Below are 20,373 nucleotides of genomic sequence, written 5' to 3'. Positions count from 1 at the left end.
ATATCAAATCTCTCGTTGAATTATGTCGAGAAAATGCGAAGAGGACACAGGGGTATTGTTTATTTATTGATTGTAATACAGGTTCCATGCAATAGTAATAATACAATATCATACATATCGTATCCTGCAGATGTATGTATGTACATACATTGCACCTGTGTGTAGGACAGAACTTGAACCGTACTTACAAACCACAAAAATAACTATCTCATACAACGTTTTTCGTATTTTGCTTGAAGTGATGTATATTTTACTTCTTTTTCGTCCTAGTCTCTTTGTCTTTCACTTTAATATTACTTGGCAGCTTGTTGAACACAGACTGTCTACATGTCTATAGATGAATACACTGACACCTGAACACTTGTACGAGAACTAAGACACATTGGATAAACTGGAACTGGAACTTTGTAGCTGTGAGTTTGTGATTTTGCTTTTACATCTCTTTGAAAACCCGGTACAAAATTCATGTTCTTTAGCCGTAAGTTTTTATGCGTAGCTGGCAGCGTGTCTAGACTGCGCAATGGATTCGTCTGGGAAAGTTAAGTCGAGATGGTGCACTGAAAAAGTAATTCAACTATTTTACAAAGTCAGACAAACTCCCACTGAAAAAATCCAAAGAGGTTAGTCCTACTTTTTGAACCAAAAAATCTTTTGTCTCAAATTGATTTGTTTGATGCCTTCTAGATTAATCGGACCCCCAAAAATGCAGAAAATATGACATCAAAAACAGCGTTGGACTAGCAGCAGAGAAATTTATAAAAAGACTTCCGGTTTTTTGACTCTACGACGAGAAAATTGCTACATGCTCAATACATAACGCAATCACCGGTAGTTGCGTATAGCTTCGTGTTTCTTATATCATATTTGTTGAAAATCGCTGTAAGTTTTCAATCGATATTTGGCAGTAATAATCACCAGTTAGGCAATACATAAGGTGGCCCTATACTGAAATAGTCGGTAGCAGTTTTCCGACTATTTTCATTGCAAGCAGCGGGTGGAAGTTGATACGAATATCGTTAATTAATTCGGAAGATTCCTTCTCTTGCGATCTTTTTCGACATTTCGCGTGAAATAATGGATTTAATTAAAATGTAAGCGTTCAGCAGCCTCGTAAACAATACTGCATTTAACGCTTGTGTTTATTACTCCTGGAAAATCAAAAAATGCAATAGTGTAAGGTTTGGGATTGAACTAGCAACGAGTAAATCGTATAGAAGAACTGGTAGAACACCCGATAACCAGTAAACTCTTACTTTTTTACCGCCATGCGAGTAGCAGAAAAAGCGTGAAAGCGACTGCGTGACAGAGCGTAAAACCCGTGAGAATGAAAAAGTTTCATTCCGATTGGTATTTGATAAATGACGCGAGTAATCAATTAAGGGTAGTGGCGGCTGTCGTCTCTTTTGGCCTTTCGATCCCGCCACCTCACACAACCATTCTCGGCAGATACACTCGTTCACATTGCTGTAGGGTCATAAACGATAGAATACAGACCGTGACTATAACGTGTTCACTTATCGCCATGATGTGAATACAAATGGTACCCAGTTGTGTCAAATATGCAAGTCGAAAACAATACGATTTAGATGTCCGAACGAACGTGATCTATGACTCGTACAATTAAGCCTCATGCGGTGAGTCATGATTAATTGCACCATCTGGCATAGAATTTATACCGAACAAATTCTGCAGAGTCAGTTTATCGGTTTAATTATACAGATTCCCTTTTTTTCTTACCAGACTGTTAGAAATTACTCGGCTCGGTGAAATAGTTTATTCTCTTCTGGTTTGGAATAGCACAGTGTAAAATAGAGCAGAGCCAACAATGTATACAGTTTTAAGTAGGTGCACAAGTAGGGACTGTAAGTACACTCCAGAACAGCGCTTCGGTAGCTTACCGGAGTGGAATGTTCGAGCAAGCGGATTCTTCCTGAGCAGGAAAGAGATCCCGCTTGAATCTGAGGAAGAAATGTAATATCAGACGAATAGATTGGCTCCGATAGTAGTAAAAAAATTTCAGTTTCGATCCTAGTTTCCAAAGAAGCGTAGAATGACAATGGCGTGTTTCACCGTCGACGTTAACCATTAATGAAAGCGATCCAATCCCGTCGCAGAATCACCGGAGCCTCGACAAGAGGAAGAACGTCGTTCCCTGTTCCGAACTCGACTTCCGCAGCAGAAAAATCGTGATACGGGGTAGCTTGGAGTTTCCGGGCATACAATGACGGACGTTCTTCCTGCGATGACTGGGATGGGGTTCGCCACTTCGCAGCAGATCATCGCATAGGTACCCGATATTGCTGATGCCCAACGCCTCGTGTTTGCACGGGGTCAGAGGTGAGAACCGTAGGAAGGTGTTCTCGTCCCGGGTGAAACGGAGCATATTATCCGCCTCGGGCGACACGTCGAATTGCTGCGACTGCGGTGCATGCACCATACTTTGCGCGAAGGGAAACGCGCTTCTATTCAACTCCGACGAAGGGTGAGAGGGTGGAACAGGCAGCTATCTCGTATGTTCGGATAACTCGAACGTTATCCCCGGTAACTTTATAGGCGTGACAATCCATTCGCTTATCCGTTTTCGCTCTTGTCGAATCTGCGAAGGGTAGAGGGAATGAATAGGTTCGCCGGAAACTTGATCGAAGAATTCAGCTTGACTTAATTTTCAAAAGGGGTGGACTCCGAGTCGTCCTGATACTCAGAGCGAAGTAAAATCAAGACGACTTTGAGTGTCGATCAAAGTTACGAGGTTCAGGTGCCCCAGGAGTCGGAAGATATCTTCACCCCATTTACGACGACTCGCGACATCCGATTTGTTATTTTATTCTTTCAGTCGACCTGCTGGCGGTACGGTGAAATTTTGACAAGATAAACCATTTCCTCAGCTCTTTATGACTCATTAAACTCGGGTGATGGACCGCGATGCAATATCCTCTTTTCGTTCGCTCCCTCTATTCTCGAAAGATAACAACGTCGTCCCGCTCATCTTCTCGAATATTCGCGCTACCTTGTCTCGCCTTTTCTGTAAATCAACGTCGATTGTGACGATGAGAACTGCGAACGCGATGCGTAACAAATAAAGTTCCGATATCAGCTGAATCCGTTCGAACGGTGGCCGTTCCAAGTTTCGCTTATTTTCGCGCTGGCTGTTTCCACCCCGCAAAGATCGATCCTCCAGATTTCGATGACGAGGGTGCTCTTTCTGCTCGCATTTTTCACCTGCCATTGAGAATCCATTTCGCATGTTAAGACTGAAGAATTTTCCACGCGAGATTAAATAGAGTGCAAATAATTATATTAGTTCGATCGCTATTCTCTGCAGTGAGAAATTCGTTTCTCCCTCTAGCTGTTCCGTACTCATTATCGACAATCCAAGACTTTCAATCATATTTCAGAATATTCCCGACTGTTTGTTAGCTTATGGTCTAGGGCAATTTGTACGTTATTATTACGTTTACGCGGTTCGATATTAATTTACCCTGACGTCTGAACTAAGATTACCCATTACGCGTGACGTTCGGGCGAGTAGAATTTGTAATTGAATTTACATGCAAGCTCTGAGAAGTAAGCGGCGCTACAGAATTCATCGATCTATGAAACGTACAATCGGGTAAGAAATATAACGCGCTTTAATCTAATCAAGCTATATCCGATTAAAGCCGAATTCGTGAACGAGAACAAAGGTTTTAAAATCTCTTTAATCAAAATTACAGAGGCATTTTATTCCGAATATCAGGTGTACCCGACGATCAAAGTGGCCAGCGATACATGTAGCTCAGGATTACGCCGCAGGTACAGGTGTCGTGGCCAAAGCTATCGCGCCGAAGGATATTTGTCCGCGTTAACCGAGCTCCGAAGATTGTTAGCACCTGCGGTGACCGTATAGTACACCATAAATGCGAAACCGGTCATCAATAAGTTATTTGCGATTCGCCACCGTTTTGTCGGCGGGAAATTAGCTGGCCTCTAATTTACCCCCGCAAATTTATCACCCACCAAGATTTCCGTTTCCGAGATGGTCTAACAATCAAGGTCTGTCCAAAAAAATTGTTTCAACAATTACACTTCACCTTTCCGAGACCTTTGACGAATCGACTAACAAGAAGCGATTCAATGGATCGTCGATTTTTACATGCCTCGTGCAGTAAACGCATTCTCAACGAATTTGACTAACGGCAGGCTCTGCTTTGTTTGCAAAAGATTCAGCGGGAAACTTTTTTCGGGTTCTTTACATTCCTTTCCAGCACTCTCTTCGCGCTAACTCTTTTCGCGGCCACGGGGGACGATGTAAAAGAAGTTGCGATGATCGAATAAAGGATAGGAGCGAAAATAAGAGAAAGAAAAAAAGAACGAAACAGCGTGCTTAACACAGGAATTGAGGCTTTCCCTTTGATCCTTCGCCCCCCCCCCCCCGCCCCCCCCCCCCAACCCCCGAGAATCGTCTCCCAGATCGAGTAATCAAGGTTTTTGGCTCATCTCTTTGATCTCTCGGTCCCATGGCAAATAGATTATTTAGCGTCAAACAACCTCGGTGAAATTTCAACAGATAAGACCGGACGTCCAGGTCTGTAATTTTTGCTTCGCGGTTGCCCGCACTCGTGTATTAACTTATTTCATCACCCAGTTATTCTCCTTCAACGACTGTAATCATCGCCTTTTGACTATTCGCCGGATCACACAGCAATCCCCTTGACGCGTACACGTGATGAAATGATTATTCTTCGACGTATCGTCGTTAATTTTTTTCGACGACAACAGGTTTTCCTCGAGGTACGATGAACGCGGTTCGACATGTTTCAACTCTCGTCGAAATTATCTTCACCTTGAGCGAATGCAAGATGATCGCAGATCGCGCGTATATATTTCTGACTGCAAGTTCCGGAGTATCTCCTTTCCCTCCCTGATTATGGCTACATCGGATAGTGGATTCGAAGATCGTGAAGAGAGAGTGTTCAAATCTGAAGTACAGCCGCGATCGCACCGATGGGGTCGTTTCGGTTCGGCCGAATTGCTGCTCGCCCTAGAGCTAATGGGAAAATACGTCCAAGCCAAATCAAAATCAGAAGCTCTCCGCTGGTTTCTCATAGTGTGTGTGCATGCACGTACGTGTATAACGTATATATACCTACCTACCTATTTCTGGATTGTATGAATGAAGGAAGCTCCTGTTATTTGGGAAAACGGTACGGAGCTGGGAGAATTGATTTTCGCGAATATAATAGTGGTTAGCAATAAGAGAACGGACATTTGGCCTGAGCCTTGAACAAGTGGTGGCGGGAAGGGGAAATTGCGGGTTATACTGCGTAGAAATTCCACATCGCGGAGGTGAATTTTTTCACAGCGACGAAGAAAAATCAGTTACTGGCGGATCGGTAATTTGATCTTTGTTCAAATTGTACAAGTATTTTGTTGTCGTCGGTGCAATTATTTACAAAATTTTTCGTGATAAACTCCTCTGTGCGTCGAAATTGCCGACACCTGTAAATTCCTCGAACCTCGTGTCTCTTACTCTCGGTTGAGCTTTACCGCTGACGCAAATACGTACACAGTGAAACTTCAGTTATACGGTTTTCAAGGGATATGGCAATATTGACGTACAAGCGAGATTAACGTTAAAGTAAAATACTTGAATACTTCAAGTCTTCGTGGTTGGAAAATGAAAAAATTGATGATTTTCAGTGATTTTATAGACATCATCTTGTGATTTCATTCATCGTAGCGAAATTGGTCAATATTATTATCACAGCACTTTTCCTTTAAAACAGTAATTCTCAAACAAAGTCTCATTTTCCCGATTTCTGATAGCGCGAAACTATTTCCGGGAATTTTTTCAGGTAGATCGTACTCGTAAATTTGAAATGGCAATAAAGCAAAAATGGGACCGGGTTACTTTGACCCAGAGCCTTCTCCATGACCGAAAAAATAGGTTTGTGTCGGTGAGTAAGGAACATCTTTCCGTAGATGAGGTTAACCTGAATTTGCCAGAACGTGTTTGGGGTAGCAATAGGCGCACAAGTCAAGCTGCGCCATCCAGCTTTGAAACATCAAAACGCGCCCGCTAAATAGAAGTCAAACATCAAGTAGAAAGAATCGACTAAAAAATCAGCTGCAATAACGTGTAACCGAAGAGAGAACAGCGCTAGGGGCCGGAATACGTGGCGTATAATCGCAGAAAACGTACAAACGAGAAACGTACAAGTGAAATACCTTTACAATGGTTCAAAAGCGGGAATTGCCATGAACGAGAAAAACGTAAAACTCAGGTTTTACCGTACATACGGTCTCGTGCAAGCCGCGGCTAAACTCGCTCGTGTTTACACCGCGCTGTGTAACTTTATCGGGATAACGACGAGCAATTTGCCTAGTCCAATGTACCGTGAACCGTTCAACGCGCGCAAGAGTGCGGCTAGGCAATCGGCACCTCGTAACTACGTCACGTGATAGCTCGTGCTGATCCGAACCTCCGGAAACGGCGGAGGATATACGTAATTTTTGACAATTTCTTTATTTTCGATGCGACGTGATTCGAACTTGGACAGAGACGCCGTTTCCCTCGAAGTCTTCCGGCCTGAAGATAATGACGAAAGAGGGACTCGAGAGATCGATCGCGAGGACGAAGTTCCCTCGAAGGACGATGCCACGGCCGTCCAGGGCAGATCTTTGTGCAATTATTTGTCCGACGGGCGCCTGACGTGAGGATAGCTATAAGAATGTTGTTTCCTGAGATATTGAAGAGTCCCGCCGCCAATCGGGCTGGAAGATGCGAAGCGATGCGGAAATAACACGGGCAGTATTCATATCAAAGGGGCGAACGGGAAGAATAAAATAAACAAGGCGAAGGATATCGACTGCGGAATCGAATCTAGCGGGCTGGAAGTTATTTTGAAGATGAAAAAGTTTCGAGCGGAAACAAAAAGTATTGATTTCAAAAATTTATTTTCACCCCGTACGGGCTGTAGTCTTGTAGTCGAACGAAACAAGGGTTGAAAAATGATTGAAAAAAAAAAATAAATAAAAAATCTGCTACTTAGCCATAATATTGCAGGCATGTATTGCCGCGCGGCTGCAATAACTCGTCCTAGTGATTTTTGATGAGAAAGTATAAGACCCGATAATAATCACTGCAGGAGCTGCAGTGAAACGGCGGTATAATATATGTGAAAAAAAAAAAAATGCGCCGTGTTGGCAGTTCGATAATGCGGGAGAGCAGGCTGTGATTTTTTTTACACTGCAGGGAATGGTAAAATTTTTGGTCGTTCTTCTTTTCACTCGATCTTTAGTTCTGGATCGTATTTACCGATAAGCAGAAAAGTGTAATTCCAGGGAAACGATAAAGGACCTTAACGACGAGCGATATTGGATTAACACAGACCCGAGAAGAATGAGAAAGAAAGGAAAAGTGCTTGGCTGCCTATTTAAAGTACCCGCCGTAAACCAGAGCTTTCAGGTCATTTACCAGCTTTTATGACTGACGCGTGTAGCGGTGGGATGATGTAGGCGACACGGCTATACGTATTACAAACGTGATACACTCGTCACTCCGGATTCATATGGGAGAAATAGAAATTTCACAATCATAACAAGTTCAGCGTGTATAAAATCCCGGCTGTCCCGGCCTTTTTCATTTATACACGAGCTTTGTCTCGTTTTACGACGGCCGGCGTTGCGCGTATCTCTGATTGACAATCTACCGGGTGGTCCGTCCGGATTACCTCTGCATGAAAATAACTCGATGAAATTTAGCGGAAAAGCCGAAACTCTCTTATGTCATTAGATTCAATGTTTTCTCTCCCATGCGCTCTGTAAGGCAATTCGCCTTCTACACTCGGCGGGATAGTGATTCTCTTTTGCGAGGATCCCTCGCCTCGCATAACATTACGCGCATGCCTACGTAAAAATGAATGAAACCTTATATTCCCCCTCCCGCCCACCTTGTCTTTTATACCCATAATAGTATCACGCCGGTTTATACACCGCGTATAGATCTATACCCGGCTTCGTTTATACGTCACGGCGAACGTATCGTTGTTTAATTTAACGACTCTGCATTCCTCCGGTTTCTGGTTCGGTCAAGTTCGCGTCAATTAAACGAATTTCAAGCTTCCATGCTTTCCTCAATTAATCTTGGACAGCGTGGGCGTAAAATATTACAGTCAACGCCGGAGACGTCGAGAAGGAACGAGAAATGAGAATACGATGAAGCGAAGTAATTCTATTCGGGTGAATGGTATAAAGAAAAGAAAAGAAAATAAAAACGAATTTCGAATTGTTTCGGATTGGCCGATAATTCGCGTCGGTTCTGCGTCTGGCATGGATGGATCGGATGCGGACTGGTTACTGGAGGTTTCGCTACACCGCGAATACACTCTTCTATGTACGCAAACATCCGGCATGTCGGGCCGGTTCAGGGTGTTGTTCCCATAGACCGGGAAGAAATTGTTCAGACGCGGTAAAATTGGAATTTCAAATGAACTCTTTGAGCTTGAGAGTCGGCGAAGAGGGTCGGTCCGACAAATCTTTCCTCGCGCCTTCCTCCTTCTCTTATTCCTCCTCCGCGGCTGAAAGAGTCCTCCGTATCGCTGCTGGCAAATATCCAGCCAATCTGTGAGAAAAATCCTCACATTGCTAACCGAATGAACAACGCGTATTGTTTGTTCGGAGTTCGATCTCGTGGCAGGTGAATCTGAGAGCTCCGCCATCAATTGTCTGAGTGGTTTGGGCACAGACGTCCCGCTATTCGCTGTCGGAGGTAATCCCTTACGATCCTAAATTGATTTCGGACCAGCCTTTTTTTTACTCATACTGACGAAAATACGTCGGTCAATTCACGTTCCGACTTCTGCAATTTGGACGTAAGTCGAACTCAGCCGTAGTCCCAGAACGAAATACGTGAATGTGTTTGAGCTTACTCGAAATAGACTCATCTGAAACGGGCCGCAAGCTCATATTCAAAATTCTCGTCCCGTTTAAAGTAACCGGTTTACGGCTCATGCTACTCTGTTTAATTTTGAATCCACCGATTTGAGCGAAATCAGGGAACTTTTTTGAATCGAGTAATTTCTTTTCTCGCGTCAAACTGTGCAGTGAAAAGTTCAAACACATCGGAAGACGGCAAGTGGCAAGATATATTGCTTGTAATTTCAGGTTCGGTAGAATCTTTACTCCAACACATGTTTCTCGATGTAATTTTGAGCAAATGCAGCCAACTAGACGCGGCGACAGGCCGCAGGTACGGTTAATTCATTCCGCACGGTTACATGAGATTCGGTAAATGGCTACCGTGTATTTCGGAGCAGCGGGATTTGAAGTGTAATCGGGAAAGATAATTTGGGAAACTTTCCGCTCATTTCGAAACTCGGTATATCCGTAGCTCAAGAAATGTAAATGAATCGTGCCTGTTACAGAGATTTCTGTTCGTTCGAGACGAGTTCAAATTTCAGGACGAAGTTACGGGGTTCTTCGAAGGCTGCAATTTCACACACCGTATCAAGATTTCTAGATTTGAATGCGAATTAGCAAAGTTTATACCTTGGAGGGTTACCCGTAAAGTACTGACCGAAGCCTGGATGTATTCATGGAACTTTGGCTCCGATCTTATCCACCGCAGACCCTGCACTTCTCAGACAATGTACACACAAGCAAGCCGTCCCTTTTGGGTGCGTCTTCTTGCCCTTAATTCTGCTGCATCATCGACCCCTTGCCGCGCAGTTTCGGGTAATTTCCAGCTTAGGTTATTCCACCTTCTTTTCAGCTCCATCGGCCAACGGTTTCGTGAATATAACGAAAATTTTCCCTCCGGAATACGTTTCGCTCACGCTACTTCACCTTGCACGCTGCCCGAGTAGGTGTGAGATGAAAACGACGGACTAACGAGGCGTCGAACAACCCAGCCTTAATCACGAACTCCCCGCTGATGATACTCCGTCTAGAGCCTGATCCGGCCAGCGAGAAAGGTGGGCCTATCGACCCTTCACCCTGGCTATAATCTGATTCATGAACCTCTGGGAAGGATGGCAAACAGCGCGGTGTCCTCGGTTTGACGACGAACCGAGAGTCGGAGGGGAAATTTGATCCGAGTTGAAGGTATTATACGTTTGAATATCGTCAAAGAGGCGACAAAGTTGTCGGACGATATACGTCGACTGATGAACAGGGCGGTTCCGATCAGGCTTGCCTGTTTTTCAAGCTTCTCCCGCTTCTCTTAGTTTTTCTTCGTTGCTTTGCCTCCCCTTTTCCGCCCGTCGCCGCCGAACAAAGTAACTCCGATGATTTACCGAGCTAGATGATCGCCCTTAAACTCCACCGGCAGCCACCCTCCTCCACTCGCATTGACGTGGGTTGAGCCCTCCGCCCTACCGACGGTCGAGGAAGGATGTCAATCCACCTTTGGTTTCCACCCTTTTGAGGTCACAGATGACACGGGATGCTCGAGTCAACGGCATTCCAGTCAACGAGTCTAGGTTTTTGATCCTATTGTTTTTTTGTTCTTTCTTTCTTGGACTTATGCTTTGACATATTGCCTGTGTCTAGTAAAACAGTGTGCTGACATGTCACAGAGAATGAAACGCTGTGTTTCTACTTTACGAAGCTCTGCAGCAGCTGCAGATCCGATCGGAATGGAGCCATGATAAAAGCGAGAAAAGTGGATCTGTCGAGCTTTCCAGTCTCGAAGTGCGAATGAAGAATAATGCAACATTGTGTCTTGCACGTGCATCAACGTCGTTCTGCAATGAATGGAATTGCAAGTACAGCCGCGGCAGGCGACGCAGAGGCTTTCTTTCAGACTCTTTTCTTCGTGTACCAGGGTGAGAGGATATTAGTAGTGGAAGCGGAATGCGTCGCGATTGAATCACTGGATATTCGCACAGTCGTAATAAGTCGTTGGGATTCCCTTTCCGCTGGTAACTGGTAAAACACGGGAACGTGACGAAGTGCTTACAATTAGTTAGCAACTAATAGTGGGTGCGAAATGCACAGGATTAATCTTCCTCGGGGAGTGTTTGTGCGCAGGGGCAATTTTAGGAGAAAAATGTTAGTGAATAAAACATTACGCTTCTGGCAGAATTTTTAAAAACGCAATAACATATCCAGGATCAGAATAATACGCACGGTGTCTGAAGTTTTCATACCGTCCATTTGCACGGTTAGAATTCACCCCCGTTCAACTCTTGACGTCACGCCGTCTATTAATTTTTAACTATTTGTGGCTTCAACTTCACGAACTTAACGTACCGTGAACGCCTGCCAACTGCTTGAAAGAATCGTCTTTAAAGGGGCCATGCAGACCTTATTGAGCGAGTATCTTCTTCGAGATATTTTTGACGGCGAAAGCCAACTTATATCGCCGTAATTATCGTTCACCTTTTGGATGTGCGTGTCGTACACGGTGCACACGACAAGGTCAGAAATTTATTTACCTACTCACGGAATTATACTCTGAACATTTGTTCCGCGAAGCGATGTCACGCAATTCTAGTTACATGTTTAATTGTTGGAGCAAAACGAGTCACATGACTAAGTTAAAGAATCACAATTAATAAAGTACAACCAGTAATTATGTAAATGAAGCATTCCGCACCATTTCCATCTGGGACTGACCCTTGACCTCTCCGATTCGGTCGACGAATTTTAATCTGGTCGTTTTGACTCTAAAGGATGCTCAGATTGGGTTTTAGACTTTTTAAATAATATACAAAAACATCGTTGGCTATAATTCAAAAATCTCAAGAAAAAGAAAATCTCAAAAAACCAACATCAGGCATGAAATTTTTCGAACCCAAACACAAAATGGACCGACGTTCGCTTTGTTATTTTTTCACTTATTGCCATAATGTTGTTTTTTATCAGAAGCAAAAGTCACATCACTAAAGGGAATGTCAAAAACTGACAGACCAATTGATTATTCAGAATGGTATACTGGATGTACACACCCAGTTTCAACCGAGAATATCGAGACTTATCGAGGTTGTTTACTTAGAAAAAATGAACTATCAGTAGTGTTAAATTTGTGATGTCCAATTTTCGAAGTGATAAAATTGATTAGAACAAGTTTTTCTATTTTTTGTTTTGCCGGGGGAAGGGGGGAGCTATCAAGTAAGATATTTAGTTCGTCGAACGGCGTTTAAAAAATAAACAATGGACCACTCCGACGGCTACTACTTCTTACAGACACATTTGCGGGGTAAACCCTCAAGCGTATTTGCCATGTTAGCGGAGACTTCGAAATTCATTCGTTATTGACAAAACATTTAACTTTCCCTGCAAGAAATACATAATGTATTGTAACATTTCGAAAAACCCACAGAGTATCCAGATGGTGGAATTATACGGAGCATCTTACAAATCGGACCTTAACAAAACATTGTGTACGATATTTTACATCGAGAGTTTCATTGCCACGTGTAGAAGCATGTGTTTACGTTACATTAGATTTCTTTTTTCCTCGAAGACATTTCAGGTAAATTAAAAGTATTCGACATTAAAGGGGTCGGTATTAGGAGTAAACGACTCCAAAAATGTTGGGGCTTCGTATTTTGTCAGCCAATTACTGAATTTTATTGGCGTGTAACTAGTCCAAAGTATGACGAACAAGTTTCATGGACGCAACTTTTTTTATCGTAATCAATTGATGGAAAGCATTGTTATTGTTAAAACAATGCGAACCATTTCGTTTTGCGACATGCTTTGCGATGCACACGAAATTGTCAGAATAGCTCAACCAGCTTGCCTCGAATTTGTAGAAAATATTCTAGGATAATTTATCCTCTTGCCTATTGAAATTTGATTTTTTGTACAAATTTACGACTTTTTAATTTATTCAACAAAAAAATACGATGATTCAAAGAAGTGAGATCGTGGTAGAAAGGATGGAATGGTTACCTCTTCTGCCCTGTGAATAAGCTTCATCATTGGTTCCGTATGTATGGAATGCTATATTCCATACTCGTAGTTAAAATTCACACCTGTCAAGGCTGTTACGCAATTCCAAGACTCGATAAATACGAAAAATGTTTGCACATTCAGTGTGGCCTACATTTTTTTAAACAAAGTTTCAAATTGCGAGAAATTTATTACCCAATTCAAGTGTGAATATTACGGATCAGCAGATAACATATTTGAACCTCATTTATGTATCTCGTGCATGTATCCACTAGGACCTCGATGAAACGGCGTGTGCGTGTGTAGTGTGTGTCGTACTACGAGCCTGACCGCGGAGAAATATGTTGAGTAGAAATATATGTCACCGATTTTCTTCAAAAAACTTGATCGACTTCTCAAGTATGCATTATCGTGTACGATCTACCATAATTTTTTCTTAACCCGTTGAGGACACATGGGGTCCAACGGACCCCAGACAAATTGCAATGCAATTTTAAATCTACAAAGACCCTTAGGAATTAGATATATAGCACCATTTGTTGTTGTTTGAAGTCTCCACAACAAGTTTTGACACGTTACGAAGGTCTCTTTGGCATTAGTCATCCTGCAGAGACATATTAGTGCGCACGTGTTTTTTTTTGGGGTTCTGTAGACCCCGTGTGGCCTTACTGTGGCAAAATCTTTTTTTTACTGTGACAAAATCATGCTTTTACATTTTTCTGCATGTTTAGTTGTACTATTTCTTTATTACAAGAATGGCCGAGATTCGTGACTTCAAACTTCAAAATAAATATACTTTTTTCAGACTTCATCAGAATTTTATTTTTTTCTCGAAAAAATATTGTTTTTTGAATAAAACGCCGTCGTTTTTTTTTTTTGATATTTTGAAAATTAAAATTTCTAATACTATTTTTATAAAAAAAGTTCAATTTCGTGAGTTTTTTTTTCTTAACAATATTTTAGTATTTTAAAATCATAAAAAGATTAAAACAATCATAAGATTAATTAGAGAGAATATAAAATTAAAGTTTCGCACCGGTTTTAAGTCGATACATAGCGTAAAACACAAATGAGAACTGTTTTTCTGCGTGGGGTGCGCTGGACCCCGTGTGTCCTCAACGTTATTTTTTCGATGTGTGTCCTCAACGGGTTAATGTAAACAACAGCTAAAAAGTTCATAAACTAGGCATACACTGGCCATGCGCATGAGTGAGTATAGTAAATATGGGACGGCGTCATGTCTTCGCACAGAAAAACGTTTCACAGTATGCGTGTATTCATGTACGAAATAGTACCCTATATGCGGTACAGTCGAGTCGAAAATATACAGGCTTACACTTTTAAACTATCGATACATGGGGTCGGGGTTCAGAGCCTAAACTTTTTGATCGGCAACTATCTCAAACCGAAGGCCGTTGAATCGAGGTCCTCTTATTATAAGTATCACCTGAGAATACAGAACTGTTAAACATGTTAAATGTATGTCGAACTGAAGAGTGCGCATTGTTGTGCCATATAAATGCAAGCAATTTCGAGGCAGTAGACACATTTTCAGACGGAACCGGCGCGAAAAGTCAAACCGAACGTATCCCGAGGCCTCTTACGTAAGTAGAATCGTACATTGTGCGAAAAGGGACGAAAGTTGGCGATTGCGGCGAGCGCGAAGTTTGTGCCTGAGCAAAGCGAGGGCGGCAATCACGCAAGTTACGATCGCAAACTTTGTGGACCGAGTCACACATGACGGTTTTTATAACGAGTGAATGAAAAATGGCGGGGCTTTGCCTGGTAGTTTTGCGGAACGGGAGCGGTCAATTTCTCCACTCTAGGAACAAAAGTGAATTTTTCAAAGACAGAATTTGTTGAAACACGAGCGGTGTGTTCTATAGCTCATCTCGATTGAAAATATCAAACAGGCTCATTGTTTCTTCAACTTGATTCAAAAAATATACAAGATCAAAAGCGTTTTTATATAACAAGGAATTTTCTTTTCATGTTAAAAAAAAAGGATACTAATAATGCAATGGTGTAAATCTTTCATAATAAAATTTAATTCCAGTTATAGGATTTATGTATTCAATCCCTCCCATTTTTCGAAATTAGGAACTTCGGTCTTCATCATGATATTTCGATTGAGCTTTTTTTGGAGAATACTGCCAATTGTTTTGGGATGTACGGCATGGTCTTCAGCTGCAAAACTGAAAACCGTTTACGAATGGAAGTACATCGACTACGTCTGGAACGATAACGTACAAAAACTGAACGCGATCAAAAACGGACAGTACAATCACACCAAAATTATTCCAATTGATTTCCAGAAAATCTCAGGTACTTAACAGAATAACCGATTTCCTCTGATCTACTCGTTTTCGTTGCTTTTGTTGTTCAACCTCTTTGTGAGGCAAGGGGATCGGGTCCGACTCGCCTCGATCCACTTTGAAGATAAACAAATCCGATCTCGTTTCTCTGCACAGGATATTATTCGAAACGGGTATTATTCTACACAGTTTTATTCTTCATTATTATTATGTTTGGCGCACATTATATTTGATACGGTGTCGTTATTCTACATGGACGTGGTTACCCATAGGTAAGTTTTATTTCCAATGTTCTGCAGAGCACGCTTGTTTAAATTGCTTTAATTTTGGACAACGTTATTTTAGCCGTGTAAATATCTTACGAATCCGATGCAAAAATCAAAATCATCTCTATTTTGAACCGCCTTACCCTAGCACAGATACCGTCAAATTAATTTTCACTTTGAACGAATCGAACTGAAACGCACATCCTACAGAACGTTGGAAATCAAGCCTGTGTGCAATCACGTCCGAGTAGAATAAAGCCATATCAAATCGCACCCGTGTAGAAAAAAGTCGTGACAAATAATACTCGAGTCAAGTAATGCTGTGCAAAATAATATCGTGTCAATGTGTACACTATACGCTAAGTGGACCGAGGCGAAAAGATGCCTTCTCTTAGGTATGGAAGTGACGCAATAACTGATCGACAATCTTACAGGGGGTCGAGTTTTGGTAACAACCCCAAGATTGTTCAACAACCCCGCGAGTTTGTCAACGGTTTCAAATCAGACTGGCGATGGTGGTCCATTGCTTGAACCCTACCCCAATTGGGATTGGCACACGTCAACGGATTGCACCGGTATTACCAGTGTTAACAGGATTTTCGTAAGTAGAAAAATACGTCCCTCTGCCGGACTGATGGTTATATATTTTCGCCTTGCCAGTCACAACTTTCACGTCCGTTTTGCAGTTAGATGAATGCAATAGGCTGTGGATCGTCGACTCGGGGAAAATAGGAAACGTACAGACATGCCCTGCTCAGATAATCGCGTTTAATCCCGAAACTGACGAGGTCCTGCAGCGTGTAATAATTCCAGATGAATTAACGCATAGTTCCGTGAATACGAATAACGGACGACTTGAGATACAAACCGTGGAGACGCACGGAGACTCGTGTAGCACTACTTGGGTGAGTAAACAAAAAGTTGGGTGCAGTTAGTAAGAGATAAAATTTCAGTTCAAGCTATAAGCGTATATAGTTCAAACTGGCAAAATGACATGCTTCCTGCAGGTGTACATCGGGGACCCAGAAGGATACGGTCTTGTTATTTGGAACGGTTCCACCATATGGCGGCTGGAAGACGACAACGTTTACGCTCCGGATCCAGAAGCAACAATCTTCTCCGTGGACGGTGAGAATGTGACTCTCGAACTCGGTGTTTCCAGCCTCGTGATACCACCTCCTGGATTCATTGAGGAAGGGTACCTTCTCTTCAAACCCTTGGCTTCAAGGATAGGATATTCTGTCACGCTCGACGATTTGCACAACTCCAATACAGCTGGAAACACTGTGACATATTACCGATCTAACTTTACAATCCCTAGCCAGGAACTTGCCAGAGTTTATTCCAAGTTTGGAGTCTTAATCGGCGGATTTGCCACACAACTAGTCGTTGCCTGCTGGAATATACAATATCCATTGACATCAGAATCCGTGGTAAGCATGCTAGGCTAGTAAGGTTGCATTGCTAGGTTATCAATACATTCAAGTTTACGTTGTTTAGAATCAAACGACGTCAAACCCTATCGATATAACTTTTCATATAATGCAACGACCGCTAGTGAATCAGTGTAATATTATTCGTCACTTCAAATTGGCGTAGGGTACGATACTCGAAGACGACAATGCCCTGCAATTCACCAGTGCCGCCAAGATTACCAATGGATGTAGAGACGAGTTTGAGTACGAACACTACTGGCTGCTGACTAATCGATTGCAAGAATTCGTTCTGGGTATCATGGACTTCAATGAAGTCAATTATAGAATTCTGGGTGCTAACCTTGCCGCTCTTGTTCGTGGCACAGTTTGTGAGCCTGAGCCACACACCGTTTCCCCCAGCATTGAGGATAAATTTTTTTTCGAATTTGAAACTGTAACCGTCGTTTCTTCAGCAATCACCGCATCAGAATATCTTAATTAGTCACTACATTTTCTGTCGGTTTTATCTATCGTGTAATTTTTTAATAAAGAACTATTATACGAATATTCATTGTAAGAAATTGGCGGTGTTAAAATTGGGGAAAAGTGGCCGGTGTGGACTACCATAGAACAATTTTCGTCGTCAATTCAGAGCTTGAACGTCAGATAGCGAGTTCAGTGAAAACAACTTCAGAATCTTCAACGCTTCTGCCAACGTCCCCGTCAAGGACTGCAAATTTTAGTCACCCTGATTCCGGAACTATCCTTTTAGAAATCTCAGAATTATGCCCGTATCATTTCTATCGTCACACTTCCTTAGTTTGTGTTCATATCACATCCAATCAATTTTTAGCATTTAGTAATTCGTAAGTAAAAGAATTCGAATTATCGCCCTGGCTGAAAAGTTTTACTTTCCGCGTTGTCTTGTCGAGCAGCTCTCAAATTTGGGTGACGAAAAAAATAGATTTTGTGTGTTTTATTGTAAAAAGTCATGCGGTTGTCAAATAGCTTAACAAACAATGTAACAACCTTCTTTCCCTTTATCGTAAGCACGAGTCCTGAATATCGATCGTAGGTAAAAAATTGTCATCAAAATTACAGAGAATAAAATTTGTTCCAAGTCTTGTTACTACCATTTTCAGAGGTATTGAAAGGAGATGAGCTTTTGAAATAAAAGTTGTCACTTACCTTTCTGTGGGCGGCTCTACGTGCTCGACGGTGACTGGATATGATGTAAGTTTACGCTATTTGGGTGCGATTATTCTGGTTGCGGCGACGGAATCATAGTCTCTGATGATACGAATTAAACGTATACTAGAAATTGTCTACTAGCACTTCAATATGTATACTAGTGTTCAATACGCCGAAAAAAGTAGCATTGCGAAAAATGGCAGAGTAGAGAAATGAATTCAGTAACAGTTTCTTTTTACCGTGCAGTTTTATTTTCTGAAATCCATTTTAATAACTTTTGCAGTGGTTCTGCTGGCCAAATTTTCATCGAAGCAACAGACGAGTTCGTTTTCTCGCTTTGGCGTGTACTCTGACACATCTTAAATCTAGACAAATGACGACGAGACTCGAGTTCTTGGCGATGGAAAAAAATCGAACCACTGAATGTTGACGGAGCTGCATCTCCGATATTACCCTTTCAGGCTTATCCCAGTGTCATTTAAGCAGCAAAACCGATTAAGCAGCCTACGTGTCATTGTCATCAATATTGAACTGCATTCAAGTTTACGCGTAATAAGTATACAGTAATCGTACGGAGTATATTTTCACCAGACTCGACTGTCTCAATGTCATATAAATGGCATAGCACGAAGCTAATTGTAGGTGTTTGTCTGGTTATCGGCTTCAGTAACAGACCTATTCCTGTTGACGAATGGTATTCAAGGGCATGGTAGGTATGAAGATAAGTATTTTCACCAACTCTATTACATACTGTTATGTAAATGCTTATCTTCATACCTAGTTTACTAATTCTAATATATACTATAATATAAATACTTATCTTCATACCTATCATTCCCTTGAATACCATTCGTCAACAGGAATAGGCCTGTTACTGAAGCCGATAACCAGACAAACACCTACAATTGGCTTCGTGCTATGCCATTTATGTGACATTGAGACAGTCGGGTCTGGCGAAAATGTACTCCATACGATTACTGTATACTTATTACGCGTAAGCTTGAATGCAGTTCAATATTGATGACCACGGCACGTAGGCCGCTTAATCGGTTTTGCTGCTTAAATGACCCTGGGATATGCCTGAAAGGGTAATATCGGGGATGCAGTTCTGTCAACATTCGGTAACTCGATTGTTTTTTATCGCCAAGAACTCGAGTCTCGTCGTCAATCGTCTAGATTTAAAATGTATTAGATTACACGCCGAAGCAAGAAAACGAGCTCGTCTGTTGCTTCGATGAAAATTTGGCCAGCAGAACCACTGCAAAAGTTATTAAAATGGATTTCAGAAAATCCTTTTCAGAAAATAAATTCAGGATCGATTTTCTCATACGGCACTGCTCAGCATAGAGAATGATACATTTTTTTTTAAATTTCTGCTGAAAAAGTGTTCAACCGATTTGCCGAAAAGAAAGGACGCTTAAACTTATTTAATAATGTATATACAGAAGGAGATAATTTTAAGATGAACGTGTGATTAAAGCAAGTCTCATATTTCATGTGTGTTATAAATTTCAATCAATGAAAGCACGGTCGTTTGCGAGTAAAACCAGTTTTTTTTTTGTCAAGCAGCCCTTCCTAGGACCCCGCTTATTAGGTAATAGGGTTGCTCCATCAACCAGTATTATTGTAAAACAGTCGTGTTTCATATTTCAAACAATAATCACGCATGGCCGTTAAAGCATTTTTCATTGTCTTTTCATTTTGTTGCCTCTTTATTCGCTTAATCAGTTTACGAACATGTTTATTTTTGCTATAACGCGTAGAACTTTACATTTGGTTTCGGAATCACGATTTTTGAACTGTGCAAGTGAAATCAATTCAGTGTGCGGTTTTGGAGATGATTACCACCAAGAATACTCGCTCTCGTCGCTTGGGAATACCCTGCGGAGATAATCCTCGTTTGGAAGATGCCCCGCAAGCCCCAGAGCCGTCTACAGAATCCAGTGCTGCTCCAATCGCTCAAATTTGACGTCTCTTCCAACTGATTAGAGAACAAGAAGGAGCTGCAAATCAATAACAAGTGCGGCCTTTAGAGGCAACTGACCGACAACAAGAAGCTCACACCCGACACTAACAGCAGCTCTTCCAACTGCCTCAAGTCCATCAGGAACAGCACAGGCTGAACCGCGAGTCTTTGATGCGCTCGGAAATACAATTCCATGAACTTTTCCGGACCACAGTGACAGCCGTTCAGGCAACGAAACTATCGAACGGTGCCAGAGAACCTGCTTACGCCCCCCTGATCACCTGGGCATAAATTGCGTTTAGAAACCTGTTTCGCCAGCTGTCCTTGGAACGCTATCACTG

At 42.0% G+C, this 20,373-nt stretch overlaps 1 protein-coding gene and 1 long non-coding RNA gene across 2 annotated transcripts; one reads left to right on the top strand and one right to left on the bottom strand.

The window, feature by feature from the left end:
• Nucleotides 1–14,434: 14,434 nt before the first annotated feature.
• On the top strand, nt 14,435–18,117 carry LOC124212193 (major royal jelly protein 1-like). Its single transcript, XM_046612040.2, has 6 exons — nt 14,435–14,483; nt 14,980–15,204; nt 15,895–16,061; nt 16,147–16,365; nt 16,468–16,893; nt 17,060–18,117. The coding sequence occupies exons 2-6, from the start codon at nt 14,997–14,999 to the stop codon at nt 17,375–17,377; spliced, it is 1,338 nt and encodes a 445-aa protein (XP_046467996.1). The 5' UTR covers nt 14,435–14,483; nt 14,980–14,996; the 3' UTR covers nt 17,378–18,117.
• A 1,622-nt stretch (nt 18,118–19,739) lies between these two features.
• Nucleotides 19,740–20,360, bottom strand: LOC124211688 (uncharacterized). The gene is made up of 2 exons (XR_006881499.2): nt 20,111–20,360; nt 19,740–20,047 (listed from the first exon to the last, which is right to left on the bottom strand). It is a non-coding gene; the product is annotated as an uncharacterized lncRNA (long non-coding RNA).
• Nucleotides 20,361–20,373: the final 13 nt, after the last annotated feature.

Source organism: Neodiprion pinetum, chromosome 2 (genome assembly GCF_021155775.2).
Source record: "Neodiprion pinetum isolate iyNeoPine1 chromosome 2, iyNeoPine1.2, whole genome shotgun sequence".
NCBI lineage: Eukaryota > Metazoa > Arthropoda > Insecta > Hymenoptera > Diprionidae > Neodiprion > Neodiprion pinetum.
This window is presented reverse-complemented; position numbering and strand designations above follow the sequence as displayed.